The sequence below is a fragment of the Oncorhynchus kisutch genome, linkage group LG17 (assembly GCF_002021735.2).
Source record: "Oncorhynchus kisutch isolate 150728-3 linkage group LG17, Okis_V2, whole genome shotgun sequence".
Taxonomy (NCBI): Eukaryota; Metazoa; Chordata; class Actinopteri; order Salmoniformes; family Salmonidae; genus Oncorhynchus; species Oncorhynchus kisutch.
In genome coordinates this window covers 24,504,509-24,527,890 of record NC_034190.2, presented here as the reverse complement: position 1 = coordinate 24,527,890, position 23,382 = coordinate 24,504,509, and the positions used below count along the sequence as shown (strand labels likewise).

General features: G+C 42.7%; 1 protein-coding gene across 6 annotated transcripts in view; it reads right to left on the bottom strand.

Moving 5' to 3' along the window:
• Positions 1 to 23,382, bottom strand: part of LOC109907375 (DNA topoisomerase 2-beta) — a 29,939-nt gene that overhangs the window by 3,646 nt on the left and 2,911 nt on the right. For 4 of the 6 annotated variants that reach the window (XM_031793416.1, XM_031793417.1, XM_031793420.1 and 1 more), the window contains exons 2-31: positions 21,229 to 21,462; positions 20,860 to 20,950; positions 16,758 to 16,821; positions 13,921 to 14,066; positions 13,566 to 13,663; positions 12,898 to 13,110; positions 12,480 to 12,653; positions 12,126 to 12,227; positions 11,840 to 11,977; positions 11,449 to 11,587; positions 11,050 to 11,207; positions 9,841 to 9,966; positions 9,441 to 9,551; positions 9,113 to 9,218; positions 8,780 to 8,889; positions 8,370 to 8,462; positions 7,348 to 7,462; positions 6,876 to 6,997; positions 5,676 to 5,824; positions 5,203 to 5,434; positions 4,723 to 4,857; positions 4,257 to 4,457; positions 3,649 to 3,844; positions 3,446 to 3,537; positions 3,171 to 3,326; positions 2,797 to 2,880; positions 2,294 to 2,491; positions 1,888 to 2,053; positions 1,372 to 1,533; positions 160 to 456 (exon numbers count right to left, since the gene is read on the bottom strand). In XM_031793416.1, the coding sequence (XP_031649276.1) occupies positions 160 to 456; positions 1,372 to 1,533; positions 1,888 to 2,053; positions 2,294 to 2,491; positions 2,797 to 2,880; positions 3,171 to 3,326; positions 3,446 to 3,537; positions 3,649 to 3,844; positions 4,257 to 4,457; positions 4,723 to 4,857; positions 5,203 to 5,434; positions 5,676 to 5,824; positions 6,876 to 6,997; positions 7,348 to 7,462; positions 8,370 to 8,462; positions 8,780 to 8,889; positions 9,113 to 9,218; positions 9,441 to 9,551; positions 9,841 to 9,966; positions 11,050 to 11,207; positions 11,449 to 11,587; positions 11,840 to 11,977; positions 12,126 to 12,227; positions 12,480 to 12,653; positions 12,898 to 13,110; positions 13,566 to 13,663; positions 13,921 to 14,066; positions 16,758 to 16,821; positions 20,860 to 20,950; positions 21,229 to 21,462 (4,408 nt within the window). Of the gene's footprint in view, positions 1 to 159; positions 457 to 1,371; positions 1,534 to 1,887; positions 2,054 to 2,293; positions 2,492 to 2,796; positions 2,881 to 3,170; positions 3,327 to 3,445; positions 3,538 to 3,648; positions 3,845 to 4,256; positions 4,458 to 4,722; positions 4,858 to 5,202; positions 5,435 to 5,675; positions 5,825 to 6,875; positions 6,998 to 7,347; positions 7,463 to 8,369; positions 8,463 to 8,779; positions 8,890 to 9,112; positions 9,219 to 9,440; positions 9,552 to 9,840; positions 9,967 to 11,049; positions 11,208 to 11,448; positions 11,588 to 11,839; positions 11,978 to 12,125; positions 12,228 to 12,479; positions 12,654 to 12,897; positions 13,111 to 13,430; positions 13,465 to 13,565; positions 13,664 to 13,920; positions 14,067 to 16,757; positions 16,822 to 20,859; positions 20,951 to 21,228; positions 21,463 to 23,382 lie in introns of those variants that run through there. The other 2 variants (XM_031793418.1, XM_031793421.1) reach the window with 2 other exon arrangements.

The window sequence follows — 23,382 nt, the reverse complement described above, 5'->3', positions numbered from 1 at the left end:
GACATTAACCCTCAGACTAGGAGCTTATGTACAGACAAAGTCCTTTTTCATAGACAAACACACAAGACTGGCAATAACGACAAGATGGTAAATCTTTAACCTTTTACTAAAGAAAGAACACGACAAGGCAAACATGCTGATCTTGTTGTGTGAACTCACCACTGTCATTGCTCTTTTCAGAGGAGAAGGCTGATTTGGAGGAAGAGAATATACTCTCTGGTTCCTTCTTTGCTGGTGAGATGGTGGTGGTTGCCTGTTTGGGCGGGGGGAAGATATCTTCATCATCCTCGTTATTGGCGCTGTGGTCGTTGTATCGGTCTTTAGTCTCGGAGGAGGCAGTGAAGTCATCTTTGCAGGGCCGGACGGGCGAGGACGCAGCATCTTCATCATCCTCCTCCTCTTCCTCTCCTCCATCCTCTTCCTCACTGAAATCAAAGGTGTACTTGGGCTTGACCGCTGAGGAACAGACAAAGTTCATTAGAAGTGTGTGTTGTGTGTGTTTTATTGCAGAAGAACCAACGCATTTCAGCTTTTGCCATTATTCAGGGGTTTCACAGAAATAAGAAGGAATGGGGCTTTTAAACATTCCAAATCACACAAAATATGCAAACAAAAACATGATGCCATTGGTTAAAACAGTTGTAGAAAGATCAACCAATCAACCAAGTGACCAGACCAGGAAAAACTCTGGGCCCAGTTAATCTCTGGTGGAAAGATCTACGTCAACATGACTGGTACTGTACAATCTGCCGAGAAGCAATGGGACGAGCAGCAGTAGTTTCAGTGTTTGGGTTTTTCGCCACTGGTTATTTGGACATTTCACAATTTTGCAGGTGTAAGAATCTTAAACATTTCAGAAGGGGACATTCGGCAAGTAACTTACAAAGAGAGAGAGCAAGCTACTCGTCCCGGTTCCGCTTCTCGTTCTAGCATCTCTTCATCAAATCAAATTGTATTTGTCACATGCGCCGAAAACAACATTTTTCGTGAAATGTTTACTTACAAGCCCTTAAGCATTTCACTGTAATGTCTGTTGTATTTGGCGCATGTGACAAATAAAAATTGATCTCTTCTCTTAACATGTATTCACCCAGAACTTAATCAAGCAGCTGGAGATTTATGCAAGACTTTAGTTAGGACCTAGTTAACGACTGTTAACTGGTGTGGTCAAGAAAAATGCCCGTCCCTAGTCCTAACAGGTCAGTGTACATGAAAATGAAGAAAGAGCTACCGACTTGCCTAGTTAAAGAAAAGTTACATCAAATAAATAGTTTTACTTCTGTCTGAACTTATCAAAAAACAACAACACTTGTTCACGCTTTCCATTTTAAATGGCGGGCCCTAATGAACACAATTCAGGTAAGTGGTTACCTGAGGCCCGTTGTGACTTGGTGTCTCGGGGAATGACTACAGGTTCACTGTCCTCCAGATCGCTCTCTGATTTGGACTCGTCCTCCGACCAGGGGTTACGCTTCTTCACCTTCTTACCAGATGATCCTTTGGGTGTGGGGGTTTTCCTGGCTCTTGGAGTACCTGATATAGAGAAAGGTTTATTCATTCTGATTTTTTATCTATCATTTAATAGCCATGAAGTCCCGAAACTGTCTATGTTTGAGAGTTCATGTGTGATTAAAATAAATAAACTGTGTTGAAGTGTGAGAGTTCATGTGTGATTAAAATAAATCAATTAAATCGGTGTAGTGTTAACACATCTGACTCCCATATACAAACTGCCCCAAGAGGGGGGGATAAAATCCTTGGGTCCACCAACTTCCTCACTGTGTATCCCTCTGTCTCCCCCTCTCCCCCCCCCTCTCCCCTAATTCATGACTGAACCCATCTCACTAAGATGACAGACACATGAAAGGAGAATGGAACATTGCTGACCTGGCTCCTTCTTCTCCCGTTTGACCCGGGGGGCCTTGGGCTTGGCTGGGGTTGGGGCTGGTGTATTAGAGGAGGAGTTGAGGGAGTTCTCCCCTGTTCCTCCATCTGATCCCAGTACTCCCATCTCATCATCAAACTCCAGCTTCATCACCAGGTCCGCATCACCCTGAGAGGACAACACACACACACACACACAGTGATATGTCATGTCTATAGCCTGAAAACACACTGAGACCAGCGCAAACAATGGAGCTTTATTTTGTGATGGAGTTATACAGTTGAACTAAGCTCATAAGGCATTGATAATTGATATTCTTCAAGAATCAATGGGTATAAATAAAACAATTACCACAGACTGGGCCTTTAATAATGAGGCATAATCCATTTTAAAAACTACATGTGTTACCTTCTTCTTCTTGGTCATCTTCTTGGAGGCGTCAGTCTTCATGGCCTGTGTGATGGTGGGTACGACCCTGCGGCCGTACAGCGAGGGTAATGTTTCCTCCAGGTGTAGTTTCTTCACCTTGGGCTTGCCCACCTTGCCCTTCACCAGCTTGGTGCCTCTACCTGCACATATGTCTGCCTGCTCCTGGGCCTCGATTTTCTGTCACACAGACAGGGAGAGAATACACCCGTCACCTTTTGTAAATCGTGTAAGTCACTTATATTGAGGTGACATCAATGTTGACGGTTTACAATGAAAGGAGATAATAAAACCCAAACAAAATAAATTACTTTTCTACAAATAGATCCGGCTTTAGTAAGGCCAGGAGAAAGAGACCCTGAAGGTAACCGACCGACCTCAACTAAAGCAGTCTCACACAAGCAGGTATAAATCACAGTGATCTCTTCTTAAACATTGACTCAGAGATGAGTGGCACCACTGCATGTAGAACTAGTACCACTCACATCCAGTTCCTCAATGAAGACAGCCAGGTCCTCCTTCCACAGGTCCTCAGGAGACTTCCTCTGCAGCTCATTCAACTCTCCTTTCTGTTGAACAACACACACTCAGTTGATTAAAGATATGGTGCTAGCAACAACAAGGTTGTGGGTTCGTTTCCCGCCAGGACCACATACACATACTAAAAAAGTACTGATGTGCCCTTACTATGCCCCAAGAACAGAACACACACAACCGTTAGAAGACCTTGCCTACTTGTGTAATGGTATGTAATGTTGCTGCAAATTAATAGCCTTTTGGGGACGATAAAGATATTTCGAATTGAAGTCCTTGACAGTCGGGTGTCTACACCCTTCCTCTCGGAGTCAGCATTCAGTACCTTGATGTCTCTCTGTCGGAGCAGCTCGTCCACCTTCTCCTTGGACAGGCACCACAGAGGCATGTTGAGGATGTAGTTGAAGTTTGGTCCCGACGACGACCCAGAGTCCACAGAGCTGTCACTGTTGTTACCATCATGATCGTCCTCCTCCAGAGCCTATAGAGAGAGACCAGGAAGACACATAGTCCCAATCAGAATACAGGGTATTGAAGCGTCAAGTTGTCTCAGCCAATCACAGGGCTGAATGGTGGACAGTGGCAGGATGCTAACAGTACCTTTTCCTGTGCCTTGGTCCATGCCGCCACCGGGTCCGACTCAAAGCCTTTCTGCACCAGCATCCTGATCAGTTCCCTCTTAGACTTGTTCTCTGTAGACAAACAATATATCAGTATTCTATACCAAATTGCAAACTGAAATAAAGAATCCTTCCCTTTGAGAGAGAGAGAGAGAGAGAGAGACATGCAGGTAAAATTCTCACCGATTGTAATCTTTCCTTCGATCTTCTCCAGCACAAATCGTGCCTGATTGGACAGTTTGGAAGCCTCCGCCCCCAGGCTCCCCACAAGCCAATCCTTCCTCAGCTTGTAGTAGTGCAACCGCAGCTCAAAGAACTCCTTGAGAATGTCCTGGACCGAGTCATACCTCTTCAGACAGCCCATGTGGTCAAACAACACCTGAGGGCAGAAACTTCTTCAGATAACTCTCCTTTCCACAATAGAAACACTGAAAACTGGTTAAAACCATGGAACACTTCAAAATGTTCTTCACTTTAAGATGAAAGATTAATTCCAAAGAATCCCATCATCCCGGACAGATGTGATTCCTATAAGAGGAGTCCTCTATATACACACACAAAACAGTACTTCATCCAAAGAGGTGTGCACAATGAATCAACAATTTGAGTCAATACAGGTATCAGTTAAACTCAAATACAGAGTAGGGACTCGTATAGGGCACACCGTAGCAAAACGTTTTGCAACGGATAACGAAAATAAGCATTTATCATTGGACAAGCTCAGGTAGTTTCTCCCTGTTTCAGGGTATGTTCTTAGTGAATAGGACCCAGATTTGAGGAGGGGTACTAACCATGGAGTTGCAGGTGAGGCTGGACTGTAGCTTGAAGACTTTGTGTAGTCCAGCAGCCTCTGCCTGGGCCAACTTCTCCTCTGACATACGGACTACAAACTTGACGGTTTGGTCCGTGTGGTACTCCTTATAGTCATTAATCAGAGCTGGAGTCTTCTCTGTCCCCTGGAGCATGGGCTCTAGTACCGACTCCTTGTAGGCCTGGAGGGAGGGAGGGAGGGAGGGAGGGAGGGAGGGAGGGAGGGAGGGAGGGAGGGAGGGAGGGAGGGAGGGAGGGAGGGAGGGAGGGAGGGAGGGAGGGAGGGAGGGAGGGAGGGAGGGAAAGTCCATTACAAAAACTAACAAATAATATCACAGCATAGAAACAACATGTCAATATATCCTTCGTTCATTTATGAATTCAGTCAAAGCAACCAGATGACCAGAAGTGCTAGACAGGTGTGATGTGTATCCTGCAATAGTGTACCTGTGTCCAGGTGCGAACGGGCAGCTCAGTGATCTCAATGGTGTTCTTGTCCAGGACAGAGATCTCGCCACTGACCATGTACTGGTTCTGACCCAACTCATGGATCACTCCTTTAAAGTTCTTATAGCTGGGCAGCTGGGTGAGGAGAGAGGTCAGAATATTCAGTCAGACGTTATTATGATACAGTACATGACCTACTCATTATAGGATTACATCTAATTATAACTGACCAACAGCAGACACAGAAAGTTGGTGGTTTATCCAATTCTACTCAAAAATGTGTTTTAGCAATATTTTTTTATGTATAACGGTATCAATCTACACAAATATTATTTGAGTTTATATGTTTTTAGCAATAAAATCCTTACACCAAATGGACAACAGCGCTGCTTGTATGTCCAAGACACATTTCCCCTCAGGGACAATAAAGTTGATCTTATCTTACGCAATCAATTAAGTTTCAAACTTCCAAATGTTCACCATGGGCAGAGGGTCCTGCATGTTGAGCATGCGGTACAGGTTGTTGACTATCTCTCTGTGGTCGTAGTTGGGGATCTTGCAGGCCCAGCCCGTCCCGATGCCCTCGGCCCCGTTCACCAGCACCAAAGGGAGGATGGGGATGTACCATTCTGGCTCCACCTTCTGGTTGTCATCGAACAGGAACTTCAGCAGGCTGGAGTCCACCGCTGGGAACAACATCTTGGCCAGGGGACTGAGCAAGTGACATTACTTCATAATAAATAAATGTTTTAAACATTTTCAGTGTGTTTTATGAAAGGTGATGTATAAACAAAGTAGACATTAAATGTATCATCAACCATTTTTTATTAATTAAAATCAAACAGGTATTACTGCACTTCAGGATGGCCCAGTGGCCCATACAAATCATACAAGTAATAGACATCAAATGCTGGCACAATTATGTTTTAACCTTTGACCCTGGGAGGCTTTACCTGAGCATGGTGAAGATGTAACGGGGGCTGGCAGCATCCTTGCCCCCGTTGATGCGGGTACCAAACTGACCCAGCGGCTGCAGAATGTTCACGTTGTTGCTGCCCACAAAGTTCTGGGCCAAGTTCACAATTGTCATCAACAGGGATTGCTGGACGATCACACACATACAGAGGCACACGTGTCAAAACAATGTTTTTGCTCCCATTATCTGTAAACAGTACTGATTTAAAGTGGAAGATACAGAGCTATATGAAATATACTTAGTTAAGTATAATTCCTATAGCTGTGTAAGTATAATTCCTATAGCTGTGTAAGTATATTTCCTATAGCTGTGTAAGTATATTTCCTATAGCTGTGTAAGTATATTTCCTATAGCTGTGTAAGTATATTTCCTATAGCTGTGTAAGTATATTTCCTATAGCTGTGTAAGTATATTTCCTATAGCTGTGTAAGTATATTTCCTATAGCTGTGTAAGTATATTTCCTATAGCTGTGTAAGTATAATTCCTATAGCTGTGTAAGTATAATTCCTATAGCTGTGTAAGTATATTTCCTATAGCTGTGTAAGTATATTTCCTATAGCTGTGTAAGTATAATTCCTATAGCTGTGTAAGTATATTTCCTATAGCTGTGTAAGTATATTTCCTATAGCTGTGTAAGTATAATTCCTATAGCTGTGTAAGTATATTTCCTATAGCTGTGTAAGTATAATTCCTATAGCTGTGTAAGTATATTTCCTATAGCTGTGTAAGTATATTTCCTATAGCTGTGTAAGTATAATTCCTATAGCTGTGTAAGTATATTTCCTATAGCTGTGTAAGTATATTTCCTATAGCTGTGTAAGTATATTTCCTATAGCTGTGTAAGTATATTTCCTATAGCTGTGTAAGTATAATTCCTATAGCTGTGTAAGTATATTTCCTATAGCTGTGTAAGTATAATTCCTATAGCTGTGTAAGTATAATTCCTATAGCTGTGTAAGTATATTTCCTATAGCTGTGTAAGTATATTTCCTATAGCTGTGTAAGTATAATTCCTATAGCTGTGTAAGTATATTTCCTATAGCTGTGTAAGTATAATTCCTATAGCTGTGTAAGTATATTTCCTATAGCTGTGTAAGTATATTTCCTATAGCTGTGTAAGTATAATTCCTATAGCTGTGTAAGTATAATTCCTATAGCTGTGTAAGAGTGTAGAACCTCTCCATGATGGTAGGCAGACATCTCTGCCACTGAACCAGCCAGCTGAGCCACCTTCACCTCCCTCTTATCATTCCTCTTCATACAGGTGAAGAGTACCTTTCTCTGACCTGGCTTCAGACCTGCACACAAAATATTATCAAAAAGGGGACCACCCACACACACACACACACACACACACGTCTTCAAAAGGGGATCACAAGTGGACCGCAGGAGTGGGTGTTGCACCAAAACCGCTAATGGGGATTGAAATAAACAAATAATTCTACACACCATCATCAAAAGGAGACCACATCACACACATAAACAGAGCATCCAGAGGACAGTGAAGAATTATGTTAATGACAAGTTTCCAGGCATTTCAGATCCCTTAAACTTCAAACGCCATTTGACAACAAACACAAAAAAAAACTAGAAAGACAGAAGGAACGTCCAGGGAGATAGCTAGTCTAGTGCATCGCTGCATACCTACCGTCCACTAAGGATGGGATGGATCTCTCGTTGTCAGAGTTGGAGAAGAGGATGAGTTCTTTGTTGATGAAGTCGTTGTAGGACAGGTGTTTCGCCTGCGTGCCGTACAGGTATTGCTGAGTGGGGATGATAAAAGAGATTGAGGACTTGAAATCAGGGCTGTGATGTTGTTATGGTCTATCAGTACCACATGGGAGAGCGGTGTCTACTTTGCATCAGCGACCGACAGCAACAGAGTCAATTACAAAACGGTGTTCCGTACAGGTACTGCTGTAGGATGAGAGAGAAATGAACGGAGCAGTGATGTTATCAGTGTCAGACCTGGCTATGATGGGATTCACATGGGGAAAGCAGCTGCTACTTTACATCAGTGATAAACAGAGTCATTTTACTAAACGTCAACAACATAACTAGGCTGATTGGCGTGTTTTGGGGGAATATTTCCATTTCAATGCTTAGGATATGTGAGGAACACTGACAGCAGAAATCATCAGATGCTTGTGAATCAAAGGAGCCAGCTAGAAGACTTTAAAACAAGCTGTGACACATCATGGTCCAAGTAACTCCCATGGTGAAGAGATGATTGTTTGACAGACAAACAGACAGATCTAAAACAGTCTACGTCCTCTTCCTTTCATCAAACTCCAATATCCAACAGTCTCTCAAAGGGTGCTTCTCAATAGTCTGTTGCTTCCTCTCCACGCCTTCTTTCCTTCATCTGCCCTGATGTGAATGATCTGGACAGTCTCTCACAGCGCAGATGGAACCTAGCACACTCGTGAGACCTGGAGATTTACTCTATAGAAGGTATGCAAAATGTGTTATAGTGGCTGTATTTCAGCCTGCTTGAATGGTGAATGGCACAGATACACATGAAAACATGAAATGACCACAGGAATTGACAGAATATCACTCAGAGATGCACAAATATGATATAACATTAAACAAGGTGGGCTAACAGTCTTCTGGCATGCAGGAGACCCAGGTTTCTACACAGTCGTTCACACAGTCAGCCCCACCCACCTCTGGCAGGCCGTGCATCCTCCTCTGTCTCCTGTCCTCCATGAAGTTGGTGAGCCACTCCTTCCTGTCGTCAGTCTTCTTCTTACTGAACGCCTAGAGACAGGCAGCAATGGATAGATCACTGTTAGTGTCAGTCAAATGACATCACTGTCAGTCCCCCCTCCATTTGACAAGAATTTCCCAAGCAGAGCACAGACAAATAAAGTCCAAAACCATCTTGTGTGAGTTGATAGAAGGTTGGGTAATACATTTTGTGCGACAGCAAAACTAGCTTGATGAATACATTCGTCGAGCAATTTTTTAAATTTATTTTCTAACTTTTCTATCTATTTCCTGGATATTTAATGAGAAACTATTGAAAGACCGTTAGAGGGAAAAAGGAGCGAGAGTGGTGTCCATGGTAAACCCACCAGTGTGATGGCAGCGTCGTCCTCTGTCCCGGCGTATCTAAACATGATCCGGTGTTTCTCCATGTCTGCAAAGTACTCCTTGGCCTCCTTGCTTGTGCTGGTACCCAAACCTGGAACAGAAATAAACACTCAAACCTTTTTCACACCATCATGCCAACCCAAACTGTACTAAGCTGGCTCAGATACGCTCAGCATGGTCCAGCAACTATGGTGGACGTATATTCAGGCCAGCACAGAAGAGTTTGGCTCGAATTGCCTCGGTAGTGTGAAACAGAATAGCTTGGTTAACAATAATGGCTAGTTTGGAGGAGTATCCACATGTGATGAACAAACCTTTGTAGTACTTTATATGCCAGGTTTTAAAGTTGACCGTCTGTTTCTTCCATTCGTCAAACTCTGGAATGCTGTAGAAAGCATGCTCCTGTTTATTCTTGTTCACCTGCAGGAAAAAGTTAAAAGCAGCATTACAACCATGGTTGAGAGCTTTAAGCCAATCTAAACACTGTCCACTTATGGCAACTGACTTCAAACATCGGCAGTCACGACTGTGTCATGTAGTCCTATGATGGACGTTTCAGCCGGTGTAGATTTGCAAACAGTGAAGAGTTTGGGCCAAGGGGAAGTGACAGGGAGAAAATTGGGACCAGCCGTACAGTCTTACTTTGACGATGGGCGTGATGAACTCCTCCAGGAAGGTGTGTTTGAGCAGGGATGGCCAGTTGTGATGGAAGAAATTGATGAGCAAACCCTTGATATGGGAGCCATCCTGATCCTGTCAGCAGATCATCAACACAAAGAAACATTCTATTAGGATGGATTGTTATGAACCAAGGGTACATCCAAAATGATACCTACTCCATATGTAGTGCACTACTTTTGGAGCACTACACCATACTATATAGGGAATAGCACGCCATTTCAGATGAACCTTAAGAGCATGGATAATGTATGAAAGATGCTTTACGCTCATAGTTATTACAATTATTGATTATGATGATAATTGCAAGACATGGGTCAATTGTAGACGTCGGGCGTTGGTGGGATTGATTAAATGTTAGAACCTGATCGGTCATGATCATGATCTTGCCGTAGCGTAGGGATCTCAGAGACTCTGGGTCCTCGTAGCTCTTCTTGTACTGCAGACCCACGATCTTGATGATGTTGTTGATCTCTGCGTTCTCCATGATCTGGTGTTAAAGAGAAACATGGACCTGTCAGTGTTTCCCCTACCTGACTAAGGCAGGGTGGGCCACCTTGGCTCTCGTGGACTCAACCCAAAAGAGTTTAGCTTCAGCTGATCTTAATAAAATAATTATGTTGATCGGAACGGTCCTTACGCCACTTTTGGGAAACGATCTACGTAAATCCCTTGAGTATTTCTTTGTTTACAAGATTACTTGGGTTGGCGCCCCCCCCTTGGGTTGTGCCGTGGCGGAGATCTTTGTGGGCTATACTCGGCTTTGTCTCAGGATGGTAAGTTGGTGGTTGAAGATATCCCTCTAGTGGTGTGGGGGCTGTGCTTTGGCAAAGTGGGTGGGGTTATATGCTTCCTGTTTGGCCCTGTCCGGGGGTGTCATCGGATGGGGCCACAGTGTCTCCTGACCCCTCCTGTCTCAGCCTCCAGTATTTATGCTGCAGTAGTTTGTGTGTCTGGAGGCTTGGGTCAGTTTGTTATATCTGGAGTACTTCTCCTGTCCTATCCAGTGTCCAGTGTGAATTTAAGTATGCTCTCTCTAATTCTCTCTTTCTCTCTTTCTTTCCCTCTCTCTCTCTCGGAGGACCTGAGCCCTAGGACCATGCCTCAGGACTACCGGACATGATGACTCCTTGCTGTCCCCAGTCCACCTGGCTGTGCTGCTGCTCCAGTTTCAACTGTTCTGCCTGTGATTATTATTATTTGACCATGCTGGTCATTTATGAACATTTGAACATCTTGGCCATGTTCTGTTATAATCTCCACCCGGCACAGCCAGAAGAGGACTGGCCACCCCACATAGCCTGGTTCCTCTCTAGGTTTCTTCCTAGGTTTTGGCCTTTCCAGGGAGTTTTTCCTAGCCACCGTGCTTCTACACCTGCATTGCTTGCTGTTTGGGGTTTTAGGCTGGGTTTCTGTATAGCACTTTGAGATATCAGCTGATGTACAAAGGGCTATATAAATACATTTGATTTGATTACTTATCATTTTGGTGTACGCTCGAGACATTAATCATCTCAATTGTAATCACTCATACACAATCCCAGCCCAATCTAACCACACTTTAGACACTAACCTGTTTGTGTGTGGCCTCTCGTACATTCAGAATTTTTCCTCGTAGTGGGAAGACACCATAGCGATCTCGCCCAATGACACCAAGGCCGGAGACGGCCAAGGACTTGGCCGAGTCTCCCTCAGTCAGGATCAGAGTGCATTCTGACGAGTGTTTACCACCTGGGGGTGAAGACGGCGGTAAGACGTGCAGTTCAGTGTGAGTTTAAACAATTTAGTGTTCCCCTCATTTTTTATAAAAAGGGGTGGGCCCAACAACCTAGCTCTGTTCCCCCATCCTAATTTAAAGTCTTCAACTAGTTTCAATATAAACATTGGTAAAAGAGGCCCTCTTGGTGGATAAGTAGATTAGGAACATCGTAGGGCTTATGCACACAGAGCAGTGTAGTTGTGGTTGTCTTACCAGCATCGTTGGCGTCGTCAAGCTTGGGGATGCCTTTAATCTTGCTGTACTTCACTGAAGAACACTTCTTGTTGAGTTGTGTCTGGGCCTTGAACTTCACCCAGTTCAGGATACTCTCCACGATACCACAGTTGGTCGCCTGCAGACAAAATAACGAATTTAATATGATATATCATTGTTTAATATTCCAGGTGAACAGAGAACACAAGAAAGGACCTGGAACTGATTTTAGAGATCATATGATACCAATTCAATGTAAATAACTTGACTTTCTCTGTGAGAAAACAGTGTATGTGAAGAGTGAAGGCCCAACATCACATGTATACATTTAGGAGGTAGTGATATTTAATTGTGGTAAAGAACAGCCATTTATGAAGAAGAATCTCCTTACTGCTCTGATGAACTTCTCAGACAGAGGACACTTAGAACCAAAGCTCTTGGTCTGGAGGGTCATGTTCTCCTTGGTTTGGGAGTCAAAGGTCGGGTTCTCGATCAACGCATTCACAAACACCCAGATGTGGTTCTTCACCTGAGTCAGACAAAAGTAAAGCACTAAGATGGTAGCTGAACGTTACATTAAGTTGCTCTTATCCCAGTTCACTAACAATGGAATTACTAGTAACACTATTGTAGTAACACCATAGTAATAACACATTAATAAGATGGTAATAAATAACCTGGAAGGGTTTGACTGAGACACCAGCTTTGTTCTTCTTCTTCACCACTTCTATCAGCTTGGCTACGATCTGGTCCACCACGTAATCAATGTGTCTGCCACCCTGAATGACACAAAACAAGCAGTGTAGTACATAAAACATGTCTGATGTGGTTGAAAGTGATTCAAGTCATACTACAACATGTGAATAGCATCAAAATGAACACGCGTCCCAGTATATTTACACATGCAAAAAGCACTTCATTTCTGTCCATTATTCCTAGACTGGTCAAGTCGTAGTTTTCCAAATCAAGGGGTATAGTTCTGGTAATATAACAGACTGTCTTAACAACGTAATTCCCTGAGGGGATGTTACCTTGGTGGTGGCGATACTGTTGACGAAACTGATCTGTTGGAATCCCTTCTCACTCATGGTGAGACAGACCTCCCAGCGCTCGTTGACCGACTCGTTGACCACCTTCAAGGCCACGCCCACCTCGTCTAGCTTGTCCTTCACGTACAGGTCCACATAGCTGCGGAACCCTGTCACCTGGGAGGAGAGGGAAAGGACAGGTGAGAAGAGCCTAATTCGGATCTGGATTGTGGCTCCGGTTCTGGAAATGTTATTAGCAAATGACACTGTATTGAAACAGGTGTAGTGAAATTGGCCGTTTTATTTCATTTCAAAATGTTTCGCCCAGGGTCTTCCAAGACTTGGCACATCATGTACAGCATTTATTCTGTGTATATGGGACAGCCCATCTTACTATGTGTGGTTAAATGGGGGGGCTTACAGGGAGTTTCTTCCCGTTGAGCATGACTTTGACGCCCTTGCAGGACCCAGCGATGTCGTAAGCCCTCTTGGTGAGCAGAGCCACGATGTCCTTGTCCAGCTTCTCCATCTTGAACTTGGACAGGTCCGGCTGGAAGGTCACGCACGTGAAGTCGTCCCCGTCAAAGAACTTGATCTTGGAGTCGCTCGTCTTCCCCATGTTGTTCTGCCAAGTCTAGGGAGAGGGACAAAATGGGGGAGAGAGATTGTCATGAAATGTACTACATTCTTCACATGTTAAGGAAACCAGAATGAATCATGAGGTTGTATTGTGAAACTCCATCAAAGAGATTAAAAAGCCTTGTGCACTGATTGAACAAACTATCACTATTTGGCTGAGTCATTTCACTGAAAGTGACAATTGTAGGACAAACCACAAAAAACATCTGGTTTATGAGAAACTACAGAAATCCCCCAAAACTATGTAGAATCCTACAATATCAACGTAGAATCCTGTGAGACCACCCCTGACAGTGAGAATCAACTCATACTCACCCCCTCACATGTTTACAAGTCACATACTGTACTCCTACAAAAAAACCACTGGTGCTTAGCTGTTTGAAGAATTCTCTTTCCAAGGTTGACTAAACAACAGATAGCAATCACGCTGTGCTTTCTCGTTGTCTGTACCTGTTTGAAGCTGTGTTTGTACTCCTTGCAGGCGGTTTCCACTGTGAACTTTGTGCTGAAGATGTTGCAGAGTTTAGCACCGTACCCGTTCCTTCCACCTAGGAGGAAAACAGAAGGGAGACGTGCTTTCATCCGCGGAGAGATTGACCTATAGTCATTCACTAATTCCAGTGAAGTGGTACTAAGCACTGCAAGGGGAACTACAAAACTATTCAGCTATTCAGTAGCAAAACATTTCAGGTTAGACGTTCTGTCTAAAGCTTTATCGAAACCATATGAAATGTTATTACATAAAGGGACAAAGAATAATGAATAAATGAATTAGATTCTCGTTTTCAGAGTGATTTTTCCCCACCTGTGACTTTCTTCTGCTCGTCGTCGTAGTTACTGGATGTGAGGAGGTGTCCGAAGATGAGAGCGGGAACGTACATCTTCTCATCTTTGTGTTCCACTACGGGGATGCCTTTACCATTGTTCCAGATGGTGATGGTGTTGGACTCACTGAAGGAAGGGGACGATGAACGTAGGAATAAACAAAGAGGTGAAAGAACTTCACAGGACAGCCAGAATCAGCTGTACTAACCTTTACATTAAGATCATAAATAACGTATTGGTAAAAAAAATTAAAAATAAAATATGATTAAGATGGAAAATTATATTTAGTTCAATAATCATAAATCTAGCCAGAACTTTCTGGCATGTAAACATCAACATTTAACAATACTGCAACCAATCCCCATTTGCCAAACCAGTGGATTTAGGGCTGGGATTTTAAACACACTGTAGAGCAACACAGCAAAACTAAATAAGCCCAACGTGTGATGATTTAAGCTCTGGAACGGGGCTCCAACATTCATATAAAACCATTAGAAATTCCAGCCCTTGAGAGCAACAGAGGAGAAGAAAGGAGAAAGCACAGAGAGATATGAAAGGGCAGGGTGGTAGAGAGAGATATGACAGGACAGGGTGGCAGAGAGAGACATGCAGACAGGCCTGGCCTCACAGGGAGGAGACAGGGAAGCTCTCTGAAGGACACTCTGACGTTCAGCAGTCTGCTGTGTGTGCAGATTGCTGTGGATGTCGTGCCGTAGGTGAACAGCATGTTAAATGAGCTCCCTGAATTGCAGAGCCGACTGTTCATTAAGACCTCTCTCCCTCTCCCTCTCTCTCGCCCCAGAAATCTATCAGCCTCCACCACAACCCCCTGCTGCTAGCTAACACTGTGCCACAGATCAACGTACGGCTAAATACCCTGCAGAACCATGCACAATGCTGGCTTTAAAACACACACACACAGACATCACAGTGGGCAGATCACTTAAACAAAATGGATGCTCCGCATTTTTTAAATACATTCTCCCACAGAAAAATCTGCATGCCTTGATAGTGCCTTCAGAACACATTCACACCCCTTGACTTTTTCCACATTTGGTCGTGTTACAGCCTGAATTTAGAATTGATTAAATGTAGATTTTAGTCACTGGCCTACAAACAATAACCCATAATGTCAAAGTTATGTTTTTTTTTTAAATTATACAAATCAATAAAAAAATGATTTGCTGGCATGTCTTGAGCCCATAAGGATTCAAACCCTTTGGTATGGCAAACCTAAATACGTTCAGGAGTAAAATGTGCTTAACAAGTCACATAATAAGTTACAAGGACTCTGTGTGTAATAATAGTGTTTAACATGATTTTTGAATGACGACCTCATCTATGTACTCCACACATACAATTATCCGTTAGGTCCCTCAGACGAGCAATGAATTTCAAACACAGATTCAACCACAAAGACCAGGGAGGTTTTCCAATGCCTCGCAAAGAAAGGCACCTATTGGTAAAACAAAAAGCAGACATTGAATATCCCTATGAGCATGGTGATGTTATTAATCACACTTTGGATGGTGTATCAATACACCAAGTCACGACAAAGCTCCAGGTGTCCTTCTTAACCTTAACTAAGTTGCCGGAGAGGAAGGAAACTGCTAAGAGATTTCACCATGAGGCCAATGGTGACTTTAAAGCAGTTACAGAGTTTAATGGCTGTGATACGAAAAAACTGAGGATGGATCAATCATATTGTCCTTACTTCACAATTACTAGCCTCCTAACTGAGAAGTGTACAGAATAAAAATATTCCAAAACATGCATTCTGTTTACGACAAGACACTAAAGTAATACTGCAAAAAATGCGGCAAAGCAATTGTCCTGAATACCAAGAGTTATGTTTGGGGCAAATTCAATACAACACAAGCATAGTGGTGGTTTTCCACCAGACACTGGGAGATGAATTCACCTTTCAGCAGGACAATAACCTAAAACACTGGAGTTGCTCACCAAGAAGACAGCGAATGTTCCTGAGTGGCAGAGTTACAGTTTTGACTTAAGTATGCTTGAAAATCTATGGCAAGACTTCCAATTTGACAGAGCTTGAACAACCAGACACACCCAGAAAGACTCACTGCTGTAATCGCTACCAAAAGGTGATTCTAACATGTATTGACTATGGGGTGTGATGTGAATACTTATGTAAATGAGATATTTCTGTCATCCATTTTCAATAAATGTGCTAAAAACAATGAAACATGTTTTCACTTTGTCATTATGGGGTAGATGGATGACATTTGTTTTCAATTCAGGCTATAACAAAATGTGGAATAAGTTAAAGGGTATGAATGCATTCTGAAGGGACTGTATATTTATAAGGCTACTTAGTGAGCTGAACTACTGGGCTGCAGGCTTATTTTATTGGTCAACCAGAACCATTTCCATGGACTAACTCCGCTATTTTATTTGATCAATCACTGAAAAGCCAGTCTAAAAGCCAGTCTAGAGAGACCTACATTCTAACAGCAAAATGGTATTTGTCTGGGGGAGCCATTGTTCTCCAATGACTTGAAGCTGCTGCGCCTACCTAGGCAGCATCCACTGCACAATTTCTAGGGGGGTGGAGCTGCTATGCTCAAATGACTTTTCCAACACTGCTACGCATGACCTCAAGGGGAGCAGACGGCTCTGCCGTCATAGAACAGGACTGTTAAACAGAACTTATGACAATGACGGATAGATGACAACTAACTGCAACAGAGGGAAGCTGCTGTGCCTACCTATGCAGCGTGCACAGTAGGGTGTTTGGGCTCAAACTGGACTTGACTACTGATTGACAACTGCTTACTGGTCATGTGTACTTACGGATCAATGGAGATCTTTATGGTCGACATGCTCTTATCCCGCTGTTTGTTGTCAGCTGCGTTGACTGTGGAGTAGAGAAAAACATGTTCAAAGGAGAAGTAGACTGCAGGGATTTAATTGTGTTGATAAGACTATCGAGAAGATAATCACATTTTCATCAAGAACTTTAGACACACTTGAGAATCAATAGACTAAATGTTGCCTGGCCTATAAAATCCAAAACCACATCCTTTCAAGTCTCTCATACTGGAAACATATTGAAAAGTCAAATAGCCTCAGTCGAGTCGCCTGACGGTTATACGGTTTGGTTGGCCTGTTTCATTTCAAGATTTTGCTTGGGTTGTAGGTGACATTATGTGTGGACTGACCCTGTGCGAGTTATGTCTAGTCAATAATTATATAGATGTGGTAGGAACTTGTGAATATTTGAGCAGCGAGGACAGACTGCTGTCAATACCTTATCACCACTATAAAACAGCTAAATTAACACTGTGCGGAGCAAAAAACTCATCTCCTGTCTTCTTCCATTGCATGCGACTGATTTCCAGTTGCTTGATCACTCAAGGTAGTGCCTGGTATAAACATACTGTATCAGGACAGGGTATTTATCAATGTAGAACCCTGACATTTTGCAATACAATAATTGGTTGTACCCCATATTGAATGTGCTAGTCAGCCAAACACACAACATAGACCAGCAATGGATGCTGCTGCCGGTTTTCTTAATCAGTGTGTAACTGACAACCAATAAAAGATTATCAGACGGCTCTTCATTCCAGACAAATGGCTACATGAGTAAGATCAAGGAGGGGGGACAGGCTGTCCACAGAACACACAGGAACAAGCTAGCTCCTCTACACAACAGGTTAAATGTAATAGATGATTCAGATATATTGTTGGACAAGATAAAAAGCTTGTTTTCATCTCCAGTCACTGGGCAGGAGTACAAAAATGATACCATCCTACCTACAACAATATATTTACTGAATGTACTGTAAGTCTGTCTGGAAAAGAGTATCTGCTACATCAGGGGTTCCTAAACTTTTTCCACTCGGAGCCCCCCTTTCAGCGTTGGGGAACATCCTGTGCTCCCCTGCGCCATGTCTATTTCTATGGGCACAAGCACTGTTCATGACACAAACTGTTCACACCCCTTGTCGGTACACATTTTGTCATGGGGTGCAGAGAAAATGTTGCGGTTTTAAAGCAAATTTTCTTGCAATTCTATACATTTTGCCATGTCTAATGTGTATGTATGTGTGTGATTTGAGTGACAAAAAAATTACAACAATATCTATGGAATAAAAAAACGTTTAAAAACGTTAGCTGACATGGACTAGTTGATCTGGATATTTCTGAAAAGTTATAAATAGCTCTCTAAGGTATGCAATGACTAACATGACAAGAGAAACTGATGTAGCACTACCCAATTTCAAAATTGCACCTTGTGCATTCTACTATTACAACTTCAAAGAGAGTAAGTTTAAAGCAGGGCGGAGTTCCTTTAAAAAATATATACACTAACAATATACATGACCGTTCAAATGTTTGGGGTCACTTAGAAATTCTTGTTTTTGAAATACATTTTTTTGTCCAGTAAAATAACATCAAATTGATCAGAAATACAGTGTAGACCTTGTTATTGTTGTAAATGACTATTGTAGCTGGAAACAGCAGATTTTTTATGGAATATCTACATAGGCGTACATTGTGTTAGATAATCCAAGTTAATCATTTTAAAAGGCTAATTGATCATTAGAAAACCTTTTTGCAAATATGTTAGCACAGATGAAAACAGAGTTCAAGTAACAGACACATCTCAACATCAACTGCTCAGAGGAGACTGTGTGAATCAGGCCTTCATGGTCGATTTTGCTGCAAAGAAACCACTACTAAAGGACACCAATACGAAGATACAAGGACATCACTGCTGGCCAAACCCTCCCCTAACCCAGACAATGCTGGGCCAATTGTGCGCCACCCCATGGGTCTCCCGGTCACGGCCAGCTGCAACAGAGCCTGGACTCTAACCCAGAATCTCTAGTGGCACTGCGATGCAGTGCCTTAGACCACTGCGCCACTTGGGAGGCAAGAAGAAGAGACTTGCTTGGGCCAAGAAACACAAGCAATGGACATCTGTCCTTTGGTCTGATGAGTCCAAATGTGAGATTTTTGGTTCCAACCGCTATGTCTTTGTGAGACGCAGAGCAGGTCAACGGATGACCTCCGCATGTGTTGTTCCCACCGTGAAGCATGGAGCTGGTGGTGTGATGGTGCTTTGCTGGTGACACTGTCAGGGATTTATTTAGAATTCAAGGCACACTTAACCAGCATGGCTACCACAGCATTCTGCCGTGATACGCCATCCCATCTGGTTTGGGGGGACAGCCATGGAGAAGGAGAGAAGTTAAGTACCTCTGCGTACGCATCACAGACAAACGGAAATGGTCCACCCACACAGACAGTGTTGTGAAGAAGGCACAACAGCGCCTCTTCTACCTCCGAAGGCTGAAGAAATTTGGCTTGTCACCGAAAACCCTCAAACTTTTACAGATGCACAATTCAGAGCATCCTGTCAGGCTGCATCACCGCCTGCAGCGCCCACAACCAGAAGGCTCTCCATAGGGTGGTGCGGTCTGCACTACGCATTATCGGGGGCAAAATACCTGCCTTCCAGGACACCTACAGCACCAGATGTCACAGGAAGGCCAAAAAGATCATCAAGGACAACCACCCGAGCCACTGTCTGTTCCCCCTGCTACCATCCACAAGGCGAGGTCAGTACAGGTGCATCAAAGCTGGGACCGAAAGACTGAAAAACAGCTTAAATCTCAAGGCCATCAGACTGTTAAACAGCCATCACTAACACAGAGAGGCTGCTACCTACATACAGACTTGAAATCATTGGCTACTTTCATAAATGGATCACTAGTCACTTTAATAATGTTTACATTTCTTGCATCACACATCTATGTATATACTGTATTTTATACCATCTATTGCATCTTGCCTATGCCGCTCTGTCATTGCTCATCCACATATTTATATGTATATATTCTTATTCAATTCCTTTTCTTAGATTTGTGTGTATTAGGTAGTTGTTGGGGAATTGTTAGATTACGTGTTAGATATTGCTGCACTTTCGGGAACTGGTAGCATAAGCATTTCGCTACACTCGCAATAACATCTGCTAACCATGTGTATGTGACCAATATAATTAGATTTGAACTTGGGACTATCATTTGTTTTTCAACAGGACAATGACCCAAAACACACCTCCAGGCTGTGTATTGGCTATTTGACCAAGGAGAGTGATGGAGTGCTGCATCAGATGACCTGACAACCAGAATCACCTGACCTCATCCCAATTGAGGTGGTTTGGGACGAGTTGGACCGTAGAGTGAAGGAAAAGCAACCAACAAATGCTCAGCATATGTGGGAACTCCCAAGACTGTTGGAAAAGCATTCCAGGTGAAGCTGGTTGAGAGAATGCCAATAGTGTGCAAAGCTGTCATCAAGGTAAAGAGTAGTTACTTTAACACTTATTTGGTTACTACATTCCATATGTGTTATATCATAGTGAAGACATCAAAACTATTATTCTACAATGTAGAAAATAGTAAAAATAAAGAAAAACCCTTGAATGAGTAGGTGTGTCCTAACTTTTGACTGGTACTGTGTGTGTGTGTGTGTGTGTGTGTAAGTGCCGTTGAGCAAGGCACTTAACCCTCATTGCTCCTGTAAGTCGCTATGAATAAGAGCGTCTGCTAATTGACTAAAATCTTTTTAGTCGAGTTAGATTTTATTTTAGGTGTACTTTGCTATGTCATATAAATAAAAAAACGTTTGGGAACCACTGTGCTAAATGATTCAAATGTAAAATGTAGATTTTTTGTGTGTGTGTATATAAATTTACAGATTTTCGTGGACTCAATCCAGCTGCTTTTTGGTTCACCGTTATTCTACCTTGAGGGAAGGCCCATCAGAGGCCAATACAGTAATACCACAGCTTAATAAAAATGAACTGAGGGCTTCAGCTAGTTCATAATGACCACTTTGTCACCTGTGTATGTTCTGTTTTAAAAGATCCTGATAGACTTACCAAGAATCTCATCAAAGATTTTGTATAATCCAGGGACATAAGTGATTTCTCGTAGATTCATCCCAAGGTCTTCATCGAAAACCCACATTTGCTGAAAGGGGCGAAATAAGTATCTTTATTGATTAAACATTCATAATACTTCACTACACATCAACAACAAAGAGCAACACCAGATTTCTCTGTTAGATCTAGGTACAGAACTGGATGTTGTAACTAATGTTGTTTAGAATATGAGTCTTCTGTAGGCACAAAACAGGAGTGAAACAGGAAGACGTTACCCACCCCAAAAATTTGGAGCACAATTTTGTTTTCTGTTGCACCCTCCTGAACACAAGCTAGACGTCTACAGACATGATGAACCTAACCCACCTGGGTGACAGGTTCCACAGAGCCGATGTAGGTGTCTGGCCTCAGTAGGATGTGCTCCAGCTGGGTCTTCTTCTGGTACACCCTCTCCACTGACATCTTATCTCCACCCTTCTTCTTGGCTCCTCCTCCTCCTCCCTCCGCCTTGCCCCCATCACCCCTGCCATTCGCAGCTGCCGCCGCCGCGGCTGCCTCCTCCTCCCTCTTTTTGGCAGCATTCTTCTTATCAAAGAGGGTCTGGTATTAGACACATGTGCACAACTTTGTTAAAAATTACACTAAAGATAAATAATTGAACTCTGTGTCTGCAGGCACTAGCAGCTGATTATCAGAGCTGCCCATTAGAAAAGGCACAGCAGTAGCCGTTTTTTCCCCACTTCTACTGTTTGGATCGTCCGACTAGTCCAGTGTAGCCTCAAAATGTTCCTTCAATGCTCCTTTACGCTTTGGTTGGTTGCTCGATTAGTGGGTTGGATGCAACTTGGAAGGTTTACTTGGTTAACCTAGTTGCCCGGCACACACGCACGTAGAAGACACCATTGTTTAAGGCAGTGGATCTCATTGTTAAATACTTAGGATTGCACCTAAGGAGAGGCCATAAAAGTGACCGTGCTTGAGGAGCTAACTTTATCAAATAAAAATGTAAATACTGCTAGCATGGGAAAATAGAAATTAGGGTTCCAACTGGCAGCCTGCAGGAACAATTTGGGCTGCAGGGGATTTTATATCCCGCCCCAAGTTCTGAGCAAAAAGAGAGCACCTTTTTTTAAAAATTATATTTTTGTAAATTGTTGTGACATAAAAGACTAAAAACACCAGCTCCAAGTATTCCTACGCATTATAGAGATACTGTATATGTGATCGTATACACATGTTAGTAAGGTTTGAAATGATTATGTTTTAGTCAAATATATCTGTTTGGGCTTATTGCGGTCAATTTCTTTGTATAGAAATGATTTGTAATTATATTCCGGCCCCTTGACCATCCGCTCAAGAAAAAATACATCCCGTGGCTGAATCTAGTTGATGATCCTTGATCTAAAATGTATTTGTGTGGTAAGGTATACAATTGATCCAGAGCCCTTGAGCATGCAATAAGACTATATAAACTGTGTAATAACAAACACAGTGGTTGAGAATAATGCAGTCCCTGTCACCTGTGGCCCTTGAGACCAGTTTACATTTCTCTATGGGGAGGTATCTGAGCAACAGACCCTCACAATGCTCATCAACCTTTTAGTAACAAACAGTGGACCAAAGAAAGTTCACCCAATATAGTCTGTGGTTCACCCCAACTCGCACAGCAAGTCATAATCAGCTTATCAAGCCAAAGCATCCATTTAGCTCACATGATAGTTCACCACTCTGGGATAGTTGCTTTGATAAGGTAACTACAAAAAAGCAATATTGAGAGAATTAAATACGAGGTCTGCTAAGAACCTAATCTTGGTTGCTTAAACGATCTGAAAGAATCCTGCATGACCTTGAGACGGCATTCCTGCCTGCGTCTCACGGAGGATGTGTGAAGACTCCAGGCATTAACTCATGAAGCAGGGTGTAAAACGTGTTTTCATTTAACTAATTTAGTATATTGAATGTAGGCTACCTATTCTGTGTGTCCATGTGTTAAAAATTGCCTTGGCTGAGAGGCTAGGCTACCAGCAATGGTAATACACATTGTAGCCCAGTCTAGCCAGTTGACCATCCCGTTTTACCCGGAACAGTTTCAGCAATTTGTCAGCAAGACGCACCAATTAATATAGGCCTCACCAATGGCAATCACTGAACGCCACATGTTTTGTAAGAGATGTCTATTTCCATTCATCAAATGGCGTGAGTACGTACGCATGCAGTTTGGATGCTGGTATTATTTTGAGTGGACGAACATGCACAGGTAGCCTACTTTTTGAAGTGATTTGTTTGACAATCAGATGAAAATGCCATGACTGGTTGTGTTCATGCCACAATGAAAGGAAAATATTTGTATGTTTAAATTACATCTTTAATATTAGGCCCATAATAAAAAAGTACCTGCACTTGCTCAATACAGATGTCATAGTTTAATTCACACTCTAACCGCTGGATGTTGCACAGAACACAATACAACTATGTAGAGTTCATCAAAATATTATCTTAGCTTTTTATTGTGAGACTCTA